The 22,655-nt window shown below is 48.8% G+C and overlaps 1 protein-coding gene across 1 annotated transcript; it reads left to right on the top strand.

Moving 5' to 3' along the window:
- The first annotated feature begins 5,098 nt into the window (after positions 1-5,098).
- Positions 5,099-7,195, top strand: LOC142765224 (uncharacterized). The gene has a single exon (XM_075865899.1). It carries the CDS (start codon positions 5,099-5,101, stop codon positions 7,193-7,195), a length of 2,097 nt encoding a protein of 698 aa, XP_075722014.1.
- Positions 7,196-22,655: the final 15,460 nt, after the last annotated feature.

Below are 22,655 nucleotides of genomic sequence, written 5' to 3' on the forward strand. Positions count from 1 at the left end.
CTTTCCGATAACATGTGTGTGAAGGAGGAAATATGCAATTATCTGGAATTTGAGGGTGCAACCATGTCTCCGATATTACTGCTACGTGTGGGTCGTAAGAAAGCAAAAGGTGCTCGAGTTGCTCTTGCTTGTTGCATACACTTTGAGCATTCAGGCACAGCAATCGGAAAGTCTTTTGCGCATGCTCAGTTTTATTTTGGGTTTGTCATTTTTCCGCGCGGGAAGACTTACGTAGAAACACCCTGCGACCAGCTGTGTCGTCCCACCCATAAACGTTATCGTTTAGAAACAACTTTTCATGCACCAATTGCATCTTATCACCAGTACGCTTGTCCTGTAATCCAGATTGCCACAACTTATTTCTTATGCGCTGTGTGGCTTGAGAATAATCGTGGGAGATCGACACTTCAGAACCTTTGAGCTTTGGGCAGTTCCTGAACAATTCCATTTTTCCGTTGTAGTCGTACAGCCGGAGGATAACTGGCCTGTGGCGGTCTTTTTGCAGCCTTCCTACTCGGTGAATTCGTTCTACAGACCTGACGTAAACAGCAAGTGTTTCGCCGAAAACCTTACGCAAAACCTTATCCTCTAGATCCTGCCTAGTTTCTTTTGGTTCCTCAGGAATTCCGAAGACGACTACATTGTTTCTGCGTGAACGATTTTCATAATCGTTCAGTCTCCGGTCCTGCTCAGCCAAAGCCTTCTCCAACCGCTGTACTGTTCCTTCCAGCTTCTGTATCTTTTCTTCATTTTCCTTCAATATTTTCAGAACCTCGTCTAGTTTTGACATCTTCGCATTTACCTCAGAAAGTGTGGCATCGCGCTTTGTGTCCGCCTCCTTTAGCTCTTTTAACTGAAGCATAATATCCTTCAACATTTGTTCTATCTCGGGACCAGGGTTACTTTCCACATCGCCACATAACAGGAGCAGAAAAACAGACCAGCAATCTATGACAACATGAATACATCTTTGAGGGCACGGCAGCACTATAACAGTGTATGAACTTGAACGAAATCCAGAAAGCGTGTTGTAAAAACTGACCTGCACAACAAGCCAAGCAGAATCAAACATGCTGCTCCGACGAGTGCCGCCTTGCCCTCTGAGGGGACAGGGCTCGACCGGAGACTTTATATCCTGTATGGTCGACGTCACCGAGTTGTGCAGCCACGCTTATAGGCCTATCACGCTTACAAGCTGCCTGTGCAAACTTCTCGAAAGAATGACAAACTGCCGACTTGTACATTATCTTAAAACAAGCAATTTGCTCGACCATTGCAGGTTTCGAGAGGATAGGTCTATCACCGACCACCTTGTTCGTATCTAGGCACAGATCAGAGATGCTTTTGTCCACAAGCAATACCTATTTCTGTGTTCCTCGACATCGAAAAGGCTCATGATACAACATGGCGCTTTGGAATACTAAAAGACCTGTCCCACGTTGGCGTACGTGGCAGAATATGTACTAAAATCGAAAGTTACTTCTGAAACTTCGAATTTCGCGTTCGAGTGGGCAGCGTTCTTTCTATAACATTTGTCTAAGAAACAGGCGTGCCGAAAGGTGGTGCACTTAGTTGCACACTTTTTATTATCAAAATGAATTCTTCGCGCTTGTCTATTCCTCGCAATATGTTTTATTCCACATATGGCGACGATGTCCAGCTTAGTTTTAAGTCTTGTAATCTGGCCATGTGTGAGCGGCAGGTTCAGCTTAGCTCGAACAAAGTTTCCAATTGAGCAGAAGAATACGGGTTCCGACTTAATGCACAGAAAAGCACGTGTGTCTTGTTCTCCAGGAAGAGAGGCATTTATTCCGAACCCAAAATTCAACTGCATGGCCAACGTTTTTCCGTTAATACCGAACACAAATTCTTAGGCCTAATCTTGAACACCAAGCTAATTTTCATACCACAGATCAAATATTGGGAAAAAGAAGTGCATAAAAGCTATGAACGTTTAAAAGAGTTGTCACGCGCTACTTGGGGATGTGACAACGAAAGTTTAGCGACTTTGTATAAAAGTTTCATACGTACCCGCCTAGACTATGGGGCATTAGCATATCAGTCGGCGACACCTACTGCCCTTAAAGTGCTTGACCCTGTTCATCATCTAGGCATCCGTCTTTCTACGGGTACTTTGAGCACAAGCCCCGTGGAAAGCCTGTACGTGGAATCGAACGAATGGTCGCTGCACCTACAGAGACGCTACATGCCTTTTAACTGTTATCTTATTAAAATGCAGACAAGGATCACCCACCACCTTCCTCAATTAATGACTTGTCAAGCTTTGCTGTGTTTGAGAAACAGCCTTCTATGAGACAGCCTTACTCACTCCGTGTGTGGTGCCTAGCGAAGGAAACCGGTGTGCCACTTGAACACCGTTTGATGGCTTCCGCAGTATGCCTGCCACCGTGGCAATGGTGGGCGATAGATTGCGATGTGTGTTTCTTGGGGGTTAGGGTGCGTGCACCAATTACACATATCGAAGTATACTTCCTAAACTACAACGGAAATACACGTGTCCGAAGTTCTTTTGGATGCTTCAAAGTCCAACCCTTCTGTATCGTACGCAGTTGGCCAATGCTTTTCGGAAGCTGGCGTTCTGCACTCTGATCAAGAATTTTCAACAGCGAAGATTATGCGATTTTTGTGGCCGTCAAGCACATTAAACAAATAAAACAACAGAAGGCAATAATAGTTAGTTATATTGTGTTTACTGGCGTAAGGGCAACTGAGGCCAAGCAGTGCAAACACAAGGTGTTTGATAGTAACCAATAGCTCTAAAGTTTATATAAAAAGCCGATTTCAGAAAATTGAAAACATTACAATGGGGATTTATTGGGTCCTCACCAAGAATGAGACTCGGGTGTATCGGCATTTGACATTTGTAAAGTTCTCCGAAGTACTTTCGTCTTCCTGTTGCTATGTAAGGACAAGTAATTAGGATATGCGTAACTGTTAATGGTTGTTTGTATTTTTCACATTGTGGCATGTCTTTCCTTTTGAGCAAAAAGTTGTGGTTGAGGTGAGTGTGCCAAATGCGGTGTCTGCAAAGGATAACCTCTATGAAGCGTTCCTCATGCCGGCACGATTTCCATTCACTCACAATGGGTTTCACCAGATAGAAATTGTTACTTGTGCAGGAGTCCCACTGTTGCTGCCATTTTAATGATAAAGCTATGCGAATAGTGCGCAGGCTGTCTTTAATGAGAATGTTGATTTGCTTAACCGTTGTATGAGCTGCTGAGGACGCACATTTGTCTGCCTTTTCATTGCCAGGAATCCTTATGTGGCTTGGTACCCAGCAGAAACGAATGATCACAATCTCTTTGTCTAATACGATCATGTTCAGTATACCCCCAAGTAACGGTTCACACTCGGATCTTAAACGTAATGCCATTGTGAACATAATGAGTCTGTGTATACGATTGCTTTCCGGTGTTTCCCTGTGATTATTTTCTGTAATGCTTCCTGTTGTGTTTTGCCGCTCATGAGTTGATCGTGCGGATGGGACAGCACCAGAAGCTACGTTATTCAAAGCTTCTTTCTCAACTCTCTCTCGGTATGCCGTGTAACTATACACCACTTATCCTCTGGAATGCAAACTACGTCCGTCTCCTCCGATGCTGGGGACAAACACACAATGTGAAACGAACCCGCTTTGCCAACCGGCTTGGAATGTTTGTGGTTTAGAGACAAGTCGCCGCTGCAGGGGGCAAGCGGACAATGGGATTAAGCGACCCCGTCCTGCCTCGGCTGCCGGGCGCGAGCTCAGTGGGAGTAGGCGACACGCTCTGTTCTGGCGATCGGCTCAAATTCGCAGCGATGCACGACCCGAGCACAAGGTAAGCGGAGAAAGTCAAAGGCCGCTTGCTACCTGCGGGGGCAATGACGTTCCGCGCGCAATCATTCAATTTCCGGCTTTGGAGGTTCGTCTCGGCTCGCTGGGTGTGGGAAAGGGCATGAATCTACCGGGTCTACAATGCCGATATCTCCCGAGCGTTAGAATTCCTGAGCGCGTGGGAGGTGGAGAGAGAGAGACATGATGGGAAAGAGCACCAAAACGCCTGTTTAAACTGTAGAAGCGCTGCGGTCGAGAGTAAGGTCAGCCCAGTAGGGAGTGACTAAATCTTAGTGGAAACAGATTGGATGAGAGAATGTTGAGGCGGACCAGCAGTGGCCCCCTCCCCTTTTTCTTTGTTACCGCAAGATGCTTAAGACTGGGGGGAATCCGTTTCTCTTCAGTCGAGGCTGCAATCACTTAAATGATAGATCAGTACGACTCCGTACGATGCAACTTTTGTCTGGGCCGTAACCACTTGGTGGTCGAACAGTGAGACTAAGTACGTTGTATGTAGTAACAGTGTTCTAGGCTCTAACTTAATAAAAGTTAAGTAGAAGAGTAAGACGCTGTTGATGTCTGTGTTATCATGAGTGTGCTTCGGCAAGATGTACATATGACTGTAAATATTTCGCTGTAATATACCTTCAAGTTTTCATTACCTCAAACCTGCCTCCTGCTTCATCGACACCGATCATCTCCTTGACGGGACTTCAATCCACATCAAGGAGATCAACCAACAAAAAGGAAAACTTAACTGGCGCAGTCGACATGGATCGGTGAGCTCTGCAGCACCATACACTGGACCAGCGCTGAGAGGACCGAGGGGCAAGGCATCCAACAGACACCAGCGGCAAAGTCGAGACGCTCCCACAGCAGCCAACTCCGGCACCGTGGAGGAGATCCGGGAACGACAGTGCATACAGCAAAGGGTGAGCAGGATTTCTTGCGTTCTTTTCTAGTTGGCATGGCAGTTTATGTGTAGAGCACATGGTGAGAACACGCGGGGGTGCTAAAACAATGGAGTCTAATGAAGATGAGGGTACGAGAGCGGCAGATGTGAATCGGAGTCGAGAATCATCCAATGATGGTATTCAAAATTCTGATCAGTCAAATGAGACGACAGTGCTTACTCAGAGGCAAGAATCGATGCAGCAGGCATCTCAGGTTTTGCCGAAATCAAGCGAAGCGAGAACGCTCGAGCTTGAAATTTAAAAACTCAATCTTCAGATTCAGTACGAAAATTTATTGCAGGCTAGAATGAACGCGGAACGTCTCAATGGCACGTTGTTCAACTCTGGGTCGGAGACGGGTGATCAGAGGCGCCTGGGTTTCGATTCTGTTCAGCAATGTGCAAAAGTGCTAAAAGGGTTCCGCCTGCCGAGTGACGCGGATGTCCCACTATGGTTTGAGGAAGTAGAAAAACTTTTTGCTACTTACCAGGTACCGCACGAGAGCCGCGTGCATTTGGTTATGCCAGCGCTAACTGAGCGAGTCCGTTACCTACTGCGTAACCTCAACCCTGAAGAGAGTGCAGATTATGAGTCAGTTAAAGCAGCAGTGCTGACGGAACTGAAGCTTTCTCCGGCAGAGTACCTGCTGAGGTTCGAAAGAGCCGTAAAACGTAAGGAAGAGACGTGGGCACAGTTCGCGTCCCGCGTGAAAACCTATTTTTCATACTACCTCCAAGTGAGAGAAGCCGACACGGTAGAAGTGATGGCAGAACTCATAGTTGCTGACCGCATAAAATCGGGCCTTAGTACGGAGGGTCTTGAGTATGTGAGATTAAGGGAAGGCGAGGGATGGCTTAGGCCAACTGAGATCGCGAAAGTGCTTCAAACTTTCGAGCAAGCGAAAGGGAAAGGGCGTGCTTCAAAGCAACCAACTGTAGAAATGGGGCAGAAGCCGGCGACACGAGTTGAGAAAGGGGCTCTGAAATGCCACTTATGTCACGGCTCAGGCCATTTCGCTAAAGAGTGCCCGAAGGCTAGTGATAAGGAGAACAACCCCAAGAAGGCTACCGAGCCAAAGCGGAAAGTTCAAAAGGTAACGTTATCCCACGAGACGGATACTGAAATACCTACTGGAGTACTTAGCGCAAAGGTGAAGTCTCTGAAACACGAGGGTGAAGGCACAGATAAACTGCAGTTAATTCCTGTATCATATGCAGGCATATCCGCAAACGCGATTTTGGATACGGGGAGTGAGATAACCGTCATCCGGGAGAGTCTGCTTCCGCGAAGTGTGGTAGAGCCATCTGGCACGGTAAGATTGGTGTCCGCTTTCGGTAAAACTATCGAAGCAAGGCTAGCTACGTTACCGGTCAAATTAAATAGCCCGCGAGAGGTTACGGAGCCTCAGAACGTCGACCTACTCTGCGCGTTAACTGATGAACTCGTCGAGGGCACAGATTGTTTGTTGACCAAGGACGATTGGAAGCTTTTGTTGAAGGCCAGCAGCCCTCTGGCACCCTGTCGAGCGCCGGCCGAGCCTGCTCACGAGGCGGAACGAGCAGTAGAGAAACAAAAGGTAGTTGCCTGCAATCTTACTTTGGAGGAGAAAGATGATTCCGGGGAAGAGGCGCAAACTGATGGAGAAAGGGAGGCGTCATTAGGCCAAAGAGTAGAGTTCCGCAATGTGCAGTTGGGTGACACTACGCTAAAGAAATGTTGGGAAGATGCGCGTAGTGGGAAATCCGGCATGTTTATTTCAGACGGACTATTATACCACTGCGACTCAATAGCAGGCACTCGAGTGAGTCAGCTAGTTGTCCCCAAAGATAAGCGCACAGAGGTGATGCACTTAGCACACGAGTCACTATGCGGGGGGCACCTAGGGTCAAAGAAAACAAGAGCTCGCATTAGGTATAATTTTTTTTGGCCGGGTATGGCGAAGAAGATATTAGAGCATTGTCGTTCGTGCCATGAATGTCAAATTCGTTCAGACAAGCGTCGCACGGATAAAGTGCCTATAACTCCGCTCACTAGACCCGAGCACCCTTTCCAAGTTGTCAATGTAGATGTGATCGGACCCCTAGACACACCGTCAGCGAGAGGGCATAAGTACGCACTGTGCTTAGTGGATCTTTGCACGAGGTGGCCAGAGGTGATCCCACTGCGCTCTTTAACAGCTAAGGCGACTTGTGATGCACTGATTGAGATATTCAGTCGCACAGGCGTTCCGGAGATGATCTGCTCCGATCAGGGCACTAATTTCAAATCGCAGCTCACGCAAACGATGCTGGAGAAATTGGGTTGCATGCCAAAATTTTCAACCCCAGAACACCCAGAAAAGATAGCAGCAATTAAGAACTTGGGACCACCGCGCACCAAGAAGGAACTACGCAGCCGGTTATGACTTTGCGGCTACTATCGAGAGTACGTCCGAGGTTATGCAGAGGTGACGAGCCCGCTCACGCTGTTAACAAAGAAAGCGGTACCTAATAAGATACCCTGGCCGGAGGAAGCTCAGGCGGCATTTGAGACTCTCAAACGATCTTTGTGCGAGGCCGTGGCGCTAAACACCTCTGAGCCATCTCAGCCCTACTGGCTTTTCACAGACGCATCAGCTACGGCGGCGGGATCATGTTTGGCACAAATGTCAGCCGAGGGAGAAGAGAAGCCTATCGCCTTTGCAAGCCACCGCTTCTCACCGACCCAGATGCGTTGGTCGACAATTGAGAGGGAAGGGTTCGCAATAATATGGGCCTTAAAGAAGTTTGACTACTGGCTTTTCGGTGCCATAGTAAACGTCGTTTCCGACCACAATCCGCTGTCGTACCTTACAACTTCGACTCCGCACGGGGCGAAATTAACAAGATGGGCGCTGGCTTTACAGCGATATCATGTGTCGGTACAACATCGGAAGGGAGTATGTAACGGTAATGCGGATGCGTTATCTAGGCTTCAGAATAGTTCATGGAAGCCATCAGAATAACAGTGCCATGCCAACTGGGGGGGACGTGAATGTTCCTGCCCACGTGCTGCTGTATATTGTGGACTGTGTGATTGACAATTCGAGAAACAGACACTAGTGATCTCATTGCTTGAAGCAGCAATGCTGTACTTGATTGTTTAGCATGTATTTGTTTTCGTTTAGTGTATTCTCCTGTAGTGTTGACTTGCAATTGTGTTTGATGCTTGTGTACAACTGTTGTGTGGTTAGAAAATCCAGTGACTTAATCGCGGCAGTGCTTTATCGTATCACTGAGCGTAAGACAGCCCAGTATACTCTTTAGGGGGGACGTGTTGTGTTTTGCCGCTCATAAGTTGATCGTGCGGATGGGACAGCACCAGAAGCTACGTTATTCAAAGCTTCTTTCTCAACTCTCTCTCGGTATGCCCGTGTAACTATACACCACTTATCCTCTGGAATGCAAACTACGTCCGTCTCCTCCGATGCTGGGGACAAACACACAATGTGAAACGAACCCGCTTTGCCAACCGGCTTGGAATGTTTGTGGTTTAGAGACAAGTCGCCGCTGCAGGGGGCAAGCGGACAATGGGATTAAGCGACCCCGTCCTGCCTCGGCTGCCGGGCGCGAGCTCAGTGGGAGTAGGCGACACGCTCTGTTCTGGCGATCGGCTCAAATTCGCAGCGATGCACGACCCGAGCACAAGGTAAGCGGAGAAAGTCAAAGGCCGCTTGCTACCTGCGGGGGCAATGACGTTCCGCGCGCAATCATTCAATTTCCGGCTTTGGAGGTTCGTCTCGGCTCGCTGGGTGTGGGAAAGGGCATGAATCTACCGGGTCTACAATGCCGATATCTCCCGAGCGTTAGAATTCCTGAGCGCGTGGGAGGTGGAGAGAGAGAGACATGATGGGAAAGAGCACCAAAACGCCTGTTTAAACTGTAGAAGCGCTGCGGTCGAGAGTAAGGTCAGCCCAGTAGGGAGTGACTAAATCTTAGTGGAAACAGATTGGATGAGAGAATGTTGAGGCGGACCAGCAGTGGCCCCCTCCCCTTTTTCTTTGTTACCGCAAGATGCTTAAGACTGGGGGGAATCCGTTTCTCTTCAGTCGAGGCTGCAATCACTTAAATGATAGATCAGTACGACTCCGTACGATGCAACTTTTGTCTGGGCCGTAACCACTTGGTGGTCGAACAGTGAGACTAAGTACGTTGTATGTAGTAACAGTGTTCTAGGCTCTAACTTAAGAAAAGTTAAGTAGAAGAGTAAGACGCTGTTGATGTCTGTGTTATCATGAGTGTGCTTCGGCAAGATGTACATATGACTGTAAATATTTCGCTGTAATATACCTTCAAGTTTTCATTACCTCAAACCTGCCTCCTGCTTCATCGACACCGATCATCTCCTTGACGGGACTTCAATCCACATCAAGGAGATCAACGAACAAAAAAGGAAAACTTAACTCTTCCCATAAGGTCTTCCCATTCAGCGCTGAAAATGGATATGCACTGAGGTATTCCGGCACTGACAGTGCTTTCTCCTGTCCCGATCCCGATGCCTGCATGGTGTTTTGTTTCGGAACTTTCATTGTAAACTTCTCTGTATCCTTCGTATTTGCCCTGAAGTGTACGAAACTCTTGAATTATGTGTTCTGGTGCAGTGATCTGTTTCTTAAAATGGGTCAGTGAAAATTCACAGAGCTGCGTCAGATCAGACTATGGGGGTAGCCTCGGTGGTTTGATGGCGAACTTTCGTGCACAATTACAAATATCGTATGTAGGGCAATACTCCTCAAAGCGTAAAATCAATGGTTTGATAAGGTTAGGCCTTTTGGAATAGTGTAAGCGCGAGTGACATTAGGCGGTGATGTCGTTGCTTATGTGGTGAAATAGTGACCTTATTCTTAAAACATACGAGAGGGTTAAAAATACGTGATGCTGGCACAGCAGAGGTTGATTGCAATCAATGTATAAACTTTGCACTGGTGATGATTTATAAGCTCCACTGGACAACCGAAAACCGAGATTGTGTTTAGGCGCTGAATGTAGGATTCTCTGCCCGAGCCGTAAACGATACACCCATACCATAAGATACTACGTACGACGAACGATAAACCTTCAGTAGGCACAACTTATCAAAACCCCAATGCTTATGGGACAGAACTCTCATTATTATTAAGTGCTTTATTCGCCTTGAGTTTTACTGCGTTTATGTGAGCCAAAAAATTCAGTTTTCTATCGATTGTGACACCCAAAATTTTTGTTCTGGTTAATCATCATAGCTATATTGTTTATTGTGAGCACTGGGTCAGAGATTAATCCTCTTTTTATTGTAAACACTAGAGCAACAGTCTTTTGTGTGAAAAATTGAAAGAAATTTTGTCATCCCAATGTATCAACCTATTTAGAGAAACTTAAAGCGGCCTCTCACAGGTTGTTAGGTTATAGGCACGAGAAGTGATTTGAAGATCATGAACATTTAGAGAGTGCATCATTGTGTGTGGTATGACCTTGTTGATTGAATTCATTTTTGGTATGAATAGAATAGTGCTATGGACGTAGCTGTGGGGTACGCCATTTTCCTGCACAAACGTGCGTGAAAGTACAGTGCCCAGACGCACCTGAAATGTCCTGTTAGTCGATATACAGTTTCACATTGCAGCTCGATCTCTAGATTAGCGAGTTCTTGTAGAACTGCGTATCACCGTGTAGTATCGTATGGCCTTCTCTAGATAAAAAAACAACTACGAGACAGTACTGCTTGTAGTGAAATGCCTCTCGTATTTCATGCTTGAGACGTACAAGGTGGTGAGTGGTTGAACATCCTTTTTTGTAACTGGATTGATGACTGTCTATCAAGTTTCTAGAATAAAGGATAAAGTACAGTGTGCCTTTGATAACACTTTTGTATGTTTTCACCAGACAATTGGTGAGAGCGATTGGTCTGTAGTATCTCGGTGATGTTGGAGGTTTACCAGATTTTAGAAATGGAACTACTATGGCAGTTTTCCACTGTTTCGGCATTTTTCTACTTTGCCACACTGTATTAAAAAGGTGTGCAGGACCTTTGTTGATGCTTCACTAAGATGTGCCAGCATCGAGTAGTGTATGATTTTGGGGCCTACTGCCGTTTTTTTACCATTTGATAGCATAATGTTAAGTTCCTGTAATGTAAGTGGTTTGTGTTAAGCTTCATGGGAAGCACCTATAAGCGGCAATTTTTGTTTCTCTGCCGTCTGTTTGTGTTTGCGGAAAGTATCGGAGTAGTGGACTGAGCTGGAAATGTTCAAAAAGTGTTTCCCTAATATATCGGCTTGTTCTTGTGTTGTAGTCTGGATGTCTTGGCTTGTAAGTATGGGGATAGTGTAGGCTGAGTAGTCTCCTCTGAATTTTTTCAACTGGTGCCACAATCTCTAAGACGACACAGTGGTATTTATGGAAGATACGTACTTGCGCCATGACGTTTTTTTAGCCTGTCTACTAATATATTGCCACGTTTCATGTCCCAAGTTTTTTTTATCGTCCCAAAACACCACACGATTCTCAGCGCAAACCGCGCCTGCAGTTTTCGAGAAGGTTCCGGACTGTAGTAGATCATTTCGATAAGATCACGCCCACTGTGCGAACGGTACAGATTGTTCTGGAACCTACGCCACCGCCAGCGATAACGCTAGAACATTCGACGGCAAGAGTATAAATGCCGACGCGCTTCGCCGCTTGTCACTAGTTGATCGAAGGCCGACGCTCCGTTCGCCGCTATCAGTCCGAGACTGCTATCTGTGCGAGACTGCTGCTGTAATTGGAGTTTCCGTTTCCGCTCAAATAAACAGTTAAATCCTAACACGAAGTCTCCTGTCTTCGGCCACGTCACGACCCCGTGACATCTGGTGAAGGTGCTGCTTCGTTCATGTACCGGACACCCCCGTCAAGCCGTGAACCCAGCCCACGTCGCGGAAAAGACACCGACGCCAACCAAGAGCAGCGAACAAGCCGCCGACAGCAAGGACTACCACCGAAGTACGGGCTTCTACAATACAAGGTGGGGAAGACCAAGGCCATGACCGCGACTGCAGCGACAATGACAACCGCAGCGTCCCAGCCCACGATGGTGATGCATCAACCCAGGGAACCACCAATTTTTCATGGGTCATCGTTGGAAGACCCGGAGTCCTGGCTAGAAATATACGACCGTGTGGCCGCCCTCAACCACTGGGACCATGAGGAAAAGCTGCGTCGTGTATTCTTCTATTTGGAAGACACCGCAAGGACCTGGCTCGAAAATCGAGAGTCCACGCTCCGAACGTGGGATGTTTTCTGCGGCGCATTCCTGCAAACGTTCGCGAGCGTCGCTCGCAAAGAGAGGGCCGCTGCTCTACTAGAGACCCGGGTTCAGCTATCAAATGATAAGGTTGCAATTTTCACAGAAGAGATGACCCGCCTATTTCGTCACGCTGGCCCAGACATGCCTGAGGAGAAGAAAGTTCGTTTCCTCATGCGAGGGGTCAAACAGGAGCTCTTCGTGGGACTAATGAGGAATCCACCGAACACCGTCCAAGAATTTGTATCCGAGGCGACCACCATCGAAAAAACTCTTGACATGCGCACCAGACAGTATAATCGTCACCTGACTCCAGAATGCGCTGCTTCTCAAACCAGTGACTCCGAAAACCTGCGTGAAACGATCCGAGCGATCGTGCGGGAGGAGCTGCGCAAACTGTTGCCTTCGGCACACCCTTAAGTGGATTCGATCGCCGACATTGTGCGAGAAGAATTTCGGATTCACTTCGAATTCCCCAAACACTGCTGCCCGAGCCAAAAACTATGAGCTACGCCGTTGCAGTGCGCCACAACGCTCCTCCCCGTCCACGCCAAAACGCCGCCCCGTCGCACTTCCGTCGCCAAACACCACCGCCGCCACCACCCCCACCGACGACCTACCGTTCACCAGCGGGCCAGCACAGTGCGCCGAGGAAAACCGACGTTTGGCGCACCCCTGACCACCGCCCACTGTGCTACCACTGCGGCGAGGCCTGGCACACTTACTGCCGTTGCCAGTACCGACAGATGGGACTGCGTGGCTTCGCCGTCGATGCACCACATCCGCAGCCAGGGGAACGGCCACGTGACATCGCCGACTACCTGACAGGAATTCAATGGACATCGCGAAGTCCTTCTCGTTCGCCGTCGCCCAGCCGCCGCATGTCACCGCACCCCCTGCAGTACTCCGGCCCAACGCGGAGCCGGTCTCCTAGCCCGTATCCGGGAAACTAAGGGCAGCAACCGGTGGAGGTGCGGTTGCTGTGCGACGAACTACCGAAGATCCTCCGACGACGACGACGCCGCGACGGAGCTTTCCGAACACAATGCCAACCAGGCAAAGCCCTGACGGCGAAAGCTCACTTACCGAAGGTGGCCTGACGACGCAACATAGAAGCAGCGGGACAAGCCGACGCAGCCGTGAGCCGACGCCACACCCTAACTGTAATGCGAGACGGAGAACTAGCGACCTAGACGTTCTTATCGACGGCCACAGTGTGACCGCTCTCGTTGATACTGGAGCCGACTATTCTGTCATCACTGGGTCGTTGGCCGCGAAGCTAAAGAAAGTTAGGACAGCTTGGAAAGGCCCTGAAATCCGCACAGCCGGAGGTCATCTCGTAACGCCTGCAGGAATCTGCACAGTGAGAGTCACCATTAACGGCCGTATTTATCCGACAGACTTTGTAGTGCTACAGCGTTGCTCGAGAGATGTCATCCTTGGCATGGACTTCTTATGCCTCCATGGTGCTGTCATCAACCTGAAAACAAAGTCGATAACCTTATCCACAGAAGAAGCACTACCGCCGCGCACGCCGTCAGGACACCATGCCTTGAATGTGCTGGAAGAACAAGTCACCATTTCGCCTCGCTCAAGCGTCATTATTTCAGTCGGCGCTCCTAAATCACCTGACTTGGAAGGCGTCATTGAAGGCAGTCAGCATCTGTTGGTCACCCGAAATATTTGCGTCGCAAGAGGAATTGCAGAGCTGCGGGGAGGCAAAGCAATGGTTATGCTCACGAATTTCAGCAATGAGTACAAACATGTGAACAAAGGAACAACGGTCGCATACATCGAAGAAATTGTCGAAGCCACCAGTGCTTTCGCCCTCGCCGATTCTGCGGAACCTGCTCAGAGGAACCAAGCCACTCCCATAGCTTTCGACGTCAATCCCAGACTTCCGAACAATAAGCAAGAACAGCTCAAGGCCCTGCTCCTGCAATACGAAGATTGCTTTTCAACGTCATGGGAAATTCGGCAGACCCCAATCACGAAACATCGCATCCTAACCGAAGAAAATGCCAGACCACTCCGTCAGAGTCCGTACAGGGTTTCGACACGAGAACGCGATGCCATGAAGAGACAAATTGATGAAATGCTGCGGAATGACATCATCCTTCCGTCCAAGAGTTCATGGGCGTCCCCCGTTGTGTTAGTGAAAATAAAGGATGGAACCCTACGTTTCTGCGTCGATTATCGCCACCTGAATGAAACCACAAAAAAGGACGTGTATCCTCTCCCACAAATAGGCGATGCACTCGATCGGCTCCATAACTCCAAGTACTTTTCGTCAAAGGACCCCAAGACTGGCTATTGGCGAATCGAAGTCGACGAAAGAGACCGAGAGAAGACGGCGTTTGTAACACCGGACGGCCTCTTCGAGTTTAAGGTGATGCCTTTCGGCCTTTGCTCAGCACCTGCAACATTTCAACGCGTTATGGATACAGTACTGGCAGGATTGAAGTGGCAGACTTGCCTTGTGTATTTGGACGACGTCGTCGTGTTTTTCTCGAGTTTTGACGAGCATCTTCGGCACCTTGAAGCTGTACTTCAAGCCATCAAGCCTTCCGGACTCACACTGAAGCCAGAAAAGTGCATATTTGCGTATGAGGAGCTCTTGTTTCTGGGGCACGTTATCAACAAGTCAGGAGTTCGTCCCGATCCACGGAAAACAGCCGCCATCGCCGACTTCCCGCCGCCCACTGACAAGAAAGCCGTGCGCCGATTTCTGGGCCTGTGTGCCTATTATAGGCGGTTTGTGAAAAACTTCGTCCGCATCACCGATCCTCTCACTAACCTCACCAAGGCCGACGTGGAGTTTAGGTGGGAAACGCCGCAGGAACACGCTTTCCAGGAGCTTAAACATCGCCTCCAGACGCCTCCGTTACTTGCCCATTTCGAAGAATTCGCCGAGACAGAAATACATACTGACGCAAGCAGCGTAGGTCTTGGCGCTGTTCTTGTGCAGAGGGCTGACGGACTTGAAAGGGTTATCAGTTACGCCAGCCGATTGCTATCCAAAGCAGAAGCAAATTATTCCACAACAGAAAAGGAGTGCCTCGCCATCATCTGGGCTACGTCGAAATTTCGCCCCTACCTCTACGGCAGGCCCTTCAAAGTTGTGAGCGACCACCACGCATTGTGTTGGCTAGCCACCTTGATGGACCCTTCAGGTCGCCTCGCACGGTGGAGCCTGAGACTTCAAGAATATGACATTACTGTCATTTACAAGTCCGGCAAAAAGCACTCCGACGCCGACTGTCTCTCTCGTGCGCCTGTCGACCAACCGCTACCCGACGACCCGGATGACGACTTTTTCTTTGGAACGATAACTACCGACGACTTCGCTGAAAGACAGAGGGCCGACCCAGAACTTAAGGCCCTAATAGAATACCTCGAAGGCAGGACCGCCGAAGTTCCGTAGGTATTCAAGCGCGCACTTGCGTCATTCTTTCTACGAAACGGTCTTCTACAAAGAAAAACTTTTCACCGCTTCGAGCTAAGTACCTCCTTGTGGTACCTTCAGCTCTGCGACCAGAACTCCTGCAGGCCCTGCACGACCATCCGACGGCAGGGCACCTCGGTGTGTCTCGCACGCTCGCGAGGATACAAGAAAGGTACTACTGGCCACGTCTTACCACCGACGTCACTCGTTATGTGAGAACATGCTGGGACTGTCAGCGACGCAAGACACCGCCGACAAGGCCAGCGGGACTTCTGGAGCCAATTGATCCCCCTTGCCGACCTTTCCAGCAGATTAGTATGAACCTACTGGGGCCGTTCCCGACGTCGGCTTTCGAAAACAAGTGGATCGTAGTAGCTACCGACTACCTCACCCGCTACGCCGAGACAAAAGCCCTGCCAAAAGGCAGTGCATCCGAGGTAGCTAAGTTCTTCGTCGAAAATATCGTCCTACGTCACGGCGCCCCGGAGGTCCTTATCACCGACAGAGGTCCTTATCACCGACGATTCACTGCCGACTTAACTCAAGCGGTCTTGGCATACAGCCAAACAAACCACCGCCGGACGACAGCGTACTACCCACAGACCAACGGCCTCACCGAGCGGGTTAACGAGACGATCGCCGACATGCTGTCAATGTACGTCGATGTCGAACACAAGACGTGGGACGCCATTCCTCCGTATGAGACCTTCGCATACAACACGGCGGTGCAGGACACGACGTAGATATCTTCATACAAATTGGTCTTCGGAAGGAGCCCGGCAACGACGCTCGATGCCATGTTACCCAACGTCACCGACGAAGAAAACCTCGATGTGAGCGAGTACCTTCAACGCGCCGAAGAAGCCCGACAACTTGCGCGTCTCCTTATCATGAATCAACAGACGACCGACAGCCACCGTTACAACCTTCGACGACGCTTCGTGGAATACCAGCCCGGTGAACGTGTTTGGGTGTGGACACCGATACGCCGACGTGGACTAAGTGAAAAGCTTCTGCGACGGTACTTCGGACCGTACAGGGTGGTTTGACGTTTCGGCCCACTTGATTACGAGGTTGTCCCCGACGGCATCACGAACTCTCAACGACGCCGATCGCGACCTGAAGTCGTCCGTGTCGCGCGCCTCAAGCCGTTTCATGCGCGTTAACAAACTGAACCAGTGTTTTTTTGTATTATTGTTGTATCGTAATTTATTCATTGTACTTTCTTGCATTATTATTTTACTTTCATCTTTAGTTAAAGCATCGGGACGATGCCTTTTTTCAGAGGGCGGCAGTGCCACGTTCTATGTCCCAAGTTTTTGTTATCGTCCCAAAAGACCACACGATTTTCAGCGCAAACCGCGCCTGCAGTTTTCGAGAAGGTTCCGGACTGTAGTAGATCATTTAGATAAGATCACGCCCACTGTGCGAACGGTATAGATTGTTCTTGAACCTACGCCACCGCCAGCGATAACGCTAGAACATTCGACGGCAAGAGTATAAATGCCGACGCGCTTCGCCGCTTGTCAGTAGTTGATCGAAGGCCGACGCTCCGTTCGCCGCTATCAGTCCGAGACTGCTATCTGTGCGAGACTGCTGCTGTAATTGGAGTTTCCGTTTACCGGGCACAGGTTCACCCAAATAAACAGTTAAATCCTAACACGAAGTCTCCTGTCTTCGGCCACGTCATGACCCCGTGACAATATCGCGCCTTCGCTTTAGCCTGCTTGAAGCTCATGAGGTTACATTCTGTGGGTTGCCTCTTCACGACACCCCAAGCTTTGTTTTGCAGCTTTTTTGTTTCGGTGCATTTTTTTGTGTACCAGGTATTTCGTTCATTTTGGACATGATTTTATGATCGTGGTATCATATTTTCGGCGAGTGCAATTTTTATGTCTGTGATTTTGTCATTTATGTCATCTACGGTCATATCAGGCGTGATAGCATCCTCAAGTTTTGCGATCTCTGAAAATAGTGGACAGTCTGCAAGATGGATTAGCCAGCGGCGTGGTTTAGAGGTGATGGTGGGTAGTGAGGATGGCAGTTTGATGATTGCAGGTAGGTGATCACTGCCGTACGAAGAGTCGAGGACTTCTCACTTGAAATCACTAAATACAGATGGTGAACAGAATGCCAGACCAAAGCAATTAAACTTTCCTGAACTTGGTGAAAAGTATGTAGGTGTGTTAGAGTTTAAAAGACTAATGTAATTCGATAAAATAAAATCTTCGATGAGTTGATCTTTTTGGTACGTTTTGTCACTGCCCCATAGCGTACCATGGGCGTTAAAATCTCTTACGAGAACAAATGGTTGTGGGAGTTGGGCGGTTAACTCCTCGAGCTCTTGTAGTGTGAATTATCTATTGGGGGAATGTAGATAGAGCAGATGGACATGGCTTTGCGTGCGATAATGCTGACTGCCACAGCCTCGAGAGGGGTGTTCAATGTCATTGCTCTGGTGGGAAGGCCGATTTTTATTACAATTGCAACTCCTCCCGATAAATGGCTACAGCGTTGCCGGTCCTTACAGACAACTGTATACCCTTTTTGCATACGAGTGTGCTTCGCACCAAGGTTTGTTTCCTTGAGGCAAAATCTATCGGGGAAAACCCTTCAAAGATGTCTCTAATGTCACCTAAGTTTTGAAGTGTGCCTCTGACGTTCCAATGAATAATAAAAGCCATTATGGAATTCAAAGGAAGGAAGTGTACTAATAATGTAGATTGACTTTTAAAATATAGCAGGTGACATATGGTAAAAACTTGGTTTATGAACAGCGATAACCACTTAGGTTATCTCTTGGGTTGCAGCGTTATTGGGGTCTTGTCCCGCTTGGCGCGCTCGAGAGAGCACTGGTTTTTTGGTGTCGACGGCATCGAGGTTTTACGGTCGATCTCCATCGCCTTGTGATAGGTGCTGGAGGATCAAGAGCCAGGCCCTGAGACGCGCGTCTCGGGCTTTGGTGTGCGACAGAGTCACGGGCCCTGCGCAGCCGAAGCAGGTAGGGCCGCCTTGGATGTTGATGGTGGAGCAGCACTGGCTGCTACCACCAAGGGGGCAGGTGGAGCTGCTACGGGACCACTGGCCGCTATCCCCGTAGGCTCCTGATGCTGTTGCGGTGTTACCCCCTGCCACACAGCGCTGGCATAGCTATTCTGAGGTAAGAGTCGAAAGCTGTTCCTCACTTTAAAGAAAGTGAATTTTTCTTTGACTGTTAGAGCAACTATTTCTTTTTCTTTTTCCAGCATGGACACGATCTGGAATACGCCGGGCGATCGCCTTTGCAGTTCACGCAGTGGCAAGATTCCTGAACTTTCTCTGACCTGTGGGCGTTGGCGCTGCAGTTGGCACACGTTTCTTTACCTCTACAAGATTGTGAAGCATGGCCGAGCATCTGGCACTTGAAGCAGCGCCTGGGGTTTAGTATGTATGGTCTGACATATATTTTCAGGTATCCTGCTTCGAGGAAGCTAGGAAGTGTGCTTGTGTGAAAAGTTAGGACTGTGTTACTTTGGGAGTTGTTCGTTTATTCGTCTGATTGCTATTCGTAGGACCTTTACTACATTTTGATCTTGGAAACCATCGAGGAGCTCCTCGTCGCTGAGGTTCAGGAAATTTACTTCCGAGATGACACGCCTACATGTGTTCAGAGATCGGTGAGCTGTGTTTGTGATATCCTTGTTTCCGATACTGTCTATGTCATACAGTTTTCTTACTTGTTCTGTCCTTTTGATTTCTATCAGGAGGTCTTCGGTGTTCATTGTTGATGCCTTGTATTCCTTTCCTATTGCTTCGGCTAGGGATTTCGCCACCAAGAAGGGGGGCAGTTTACGCCTAGTTGTATTTCCTTCTTTATGCAAAACGTGGAAATGGGGAAGTTGTTTAGGTCGGTTTGATGATTGAATTGAGATAGAACTTCGGTGCGACCTCTTTTTAGAGGTCTATCAAGGAGTGGAGGAAACGCTTCCGCCATGATACATTTGGAAAGTTCGGCAACAGTGCCGACAGCTCACCACGGAGCCCTACAAAGGGACGCGGCAAAGCTTCATAAAATAATCTGCATCACGCCAGCCGTAAGCCGCCGCTTCAACCTAATATAATATACCAAGGTTCGATGACCACACATGGTTAACCTTTGCGCCAGGAAAATTAGAAGTGACTAGAAGAGAGGAGAAGACAAGAAAGATGTAAAACGAGAGGGAAAGACGAAGGTGTAGGTAGAGAGAGAGAGGTAGGAAAAGGCGACTGCCGATGTCCCCTGGGTGGGTCAGTCTAGGGGTGCCGTCTACGTGAAGCCAAGGCCAAAGGGGTGCGTTGCCTCTGCCGGGGGGCCTAATGGCCTATTCACCCAGCGTCGGCTCAACCCCCAGAAACCCCATTTCCCCGGACACGGCTGAGCCACGCACGGCTAGGGGTAGGAGGAATTCGAAACGGTACGCACCAAACGCCTTCACTCAAAGACGCCCCTGCAGAGAAGGCAATAATATATACAGATTCCCTAAGCGTATTAAAAGCTCTGAAAACTCTTATAAAGCACAAAAACCCTGTCCTTATCTCGATTTCTTCACTCTTATGCACAGTCCACTTATCTTAGCAGCCTGTTGTGTGCTGGGTGGCAGGACACTGTAAAATTCAAGGCAATGATCTGGCGGACTAGCTAGCTGGACCCTCCAACCAAAACCGCTTCCGTATCGATACCAGTTCCTGCACTCGACTTGACAGCTTTTTTAAAACGAAAGCACAGGGGTTATTGACAGAGCACATGGTGTGACCAGGTGCAACGTCATTAAGCATTGCAATGACTACGCATGCGCAAGCCTGCCCTGCCTCTGTACAAATACACCGGCATCATTGAATGAAGGGCTTTTTCGTTTCCTGCTGCACGACTGTCCACGTGGTGTCAGAAGTGAATCGTTTGATGCCACCTTAATTCGGCAATGAATGAACCCACCGACCGGCTGCAAACGCCCCTCGCGAGAATGGCGTCAATGTTGCTGCAGCCTCCGAGGCCACTAGACTTGTCTGGAGACTTGTTTTACAACTGAACCGCATGAAAACGTGAGTTTGACCTTTTTGCTACGGCGACGGGACTTAGCCAGCAGCCTAAAAATGTTGAAGCCGCAACGCTTTTGATGACAATAGGCGAAGACGCGAGATGAACATTCTATACTTTGAAGTTCGACAGCCAAGACGATAAAAAAAGAGCTCGGAATTATCTCGGCAAAGTTCCAGGCGAATTTCAAGCCGTCTGAGAACCTCACCTTTAACGAATTCCGATTTGGCTCCAGGGACCAACAAGAGAGAGAGTCGTTCAATGACTGGCTTACGGAGCTGTGAATCCTCGCGGCAAGATGCGAATTCAGTGAGCTTGAGGAACAGCTTATTCGGAGCAGGATAGTTCTCGTCTTCAAAGATGAGGATTTTCAGCAGAAGCTTCTCTCGGAAAACCCCGTGTTTTCAAAAGTAGTGCAAATGTGCCGCGCAAGGGAACAAGCAAAAGAACAGCTACTAGAAATCAGACCCAGAACGAACAACCCGACAATTGCCGCAGTCACAGAAAATGCAACGCCTTGCACGCGCTGCGGTCTTGAAAAACATCAATATGGGAAATGGGCGGCGCATGGCAAACGTTGCAACAATTGCGGCAGAAGCAATCATTTTGCCCGTGTGTGCCGTCAGCCAATGCGAACGCCTAGATCGACCACACGCGAAGTAAAGCAGGTCGTTTTGGGAGTTGAAGACGAGTATTTTCTACAAGCCCTAGAAGCGTATGCTATCTCCAGTCAGGACCGTTGGTCAGCGGAAATTGTTATTGCAGGTTCAGCGGTTGAATGCAAATTGACACGGTAGCTAACTGCTGTGTCATGCTTTAGGCGACGTTTCGGAAACTAGCTAAGCAGTCGGCGCAGCCATGCTCGACCACCTTGAGCGCTTTTTTTGGCCACAAGAAAACGGCGTTGAGTAAATTCACGTTACCGACTTCGTACATGGCTCAGAATTGTCATGTGGAATTTTTTATTGTACCCCAGTTCGTGTCGGTAACAGTGAGTGACAGTGTTGCAGAGCGCTTAAGACTATTATCCCGCGTACGCGCGGTCGATGTCCAGCCAAGCCTGGACCCAAGTGCCGGTTTAGAAGATGTATTCTAAGGCCTCGGCGAGCTGAAGGGTGTTTCGTACCCCATCGAGCTCAAGCCAGGCGCACGAGGCAGCATCAAGCCAGCTCGGCGAGTTGCGGTTGCTCTTCCAGAACGCGTGAAACAACAGCTCGATAAAATGGAGCGTGACCTCGTCATTGCATAGGTAACTGAACCTACTGCCTTGGTAAGCCACATGGTCGTAATAGTTAGGAATGACAAAGTGCGCATTTGTTTAGATCCTGCGGACTTGAACAAGGCCATACTGAGGGAGCACTACGATATGCCGACATTAGATGTAGTTCCGTGCCTGCATGAGACATAGTACTTTTCAACGCTAGATGCATTAAGCTAGACGAAGAAAGTTCATTATTATTTACCATGAGCACTCCCTACGGCCGCTACAAATTTCTGTGCATAGCCTTCGGGATCGCCTCGGCTCCAGAAGTCTTTCGGCAGGCAATGCACCAGGTAGTTGAAGGCCTGGGTGGTGTCGCCGTTGTAATGAATGACATTCTCGTGTGAGGAAACTGTCAAGAAGAGCATGACAAAAATCTAGCAGCTTTGTTCGCAAGCTGCAGAGAGCACAACTTAAAGCTGAATAAAAAAGTATCATTTTTTGCAGCCGCAAGTTTGATACATGAGTCATATCCTCACGGAAGAAGGACTTTGCCTGGATTCCGGGAGAGTAGACGACGTCTCGCAAGTGCCACCACTGCAAAACTGTAAGGAACTGCAGGTTTTTCTCGGGATGATGAACTTTGTGGCGCGTTTTATCCCCAACACGTCTTCACTATCTGCACCCCTTCGGGAGCTATTCAAGAACACTGACTGGGCCTGGACACAAGAGACCCAAGAAAGCTTCAATACACTTCGCGCTTGCCTAAAAAAAGCACCTGTTCTCGCCTATTTCGCGAAAGGTGTTCCCTGGACGTTGTCCGTGGATGCAAGCCAGAAGGGGGTAGGGGCAGTTATTTTGCAAAATGGACACCCAATCGCCTAGTCGTC

Source organism: Rhipicephalus microplus, chromosome 1 (genome assembly GCF_043290135.1).
Source record: "Rhipicephalus microplus isolate Deutch F79 chromosome 1, USDA_Rmic, whole genome shotgun sequence".
NCBI classification, from domain to species: Eukaryota; Metazoa; Arthropoda; class Arachnida; order Ixodida; family Ixodidae; genus Rhipicephalus; species Rhipicephalus microplus.

What these genes read in the sequence shown, in the direction of transcription:
- LOC142765224 (XM_075865899.1), top strand. Translation starts at nt 5,099, where the DNA reads ATGAACGCGGAACGTCTCAATGGCACGTTGTTCAACTCTGGGTCGGAG.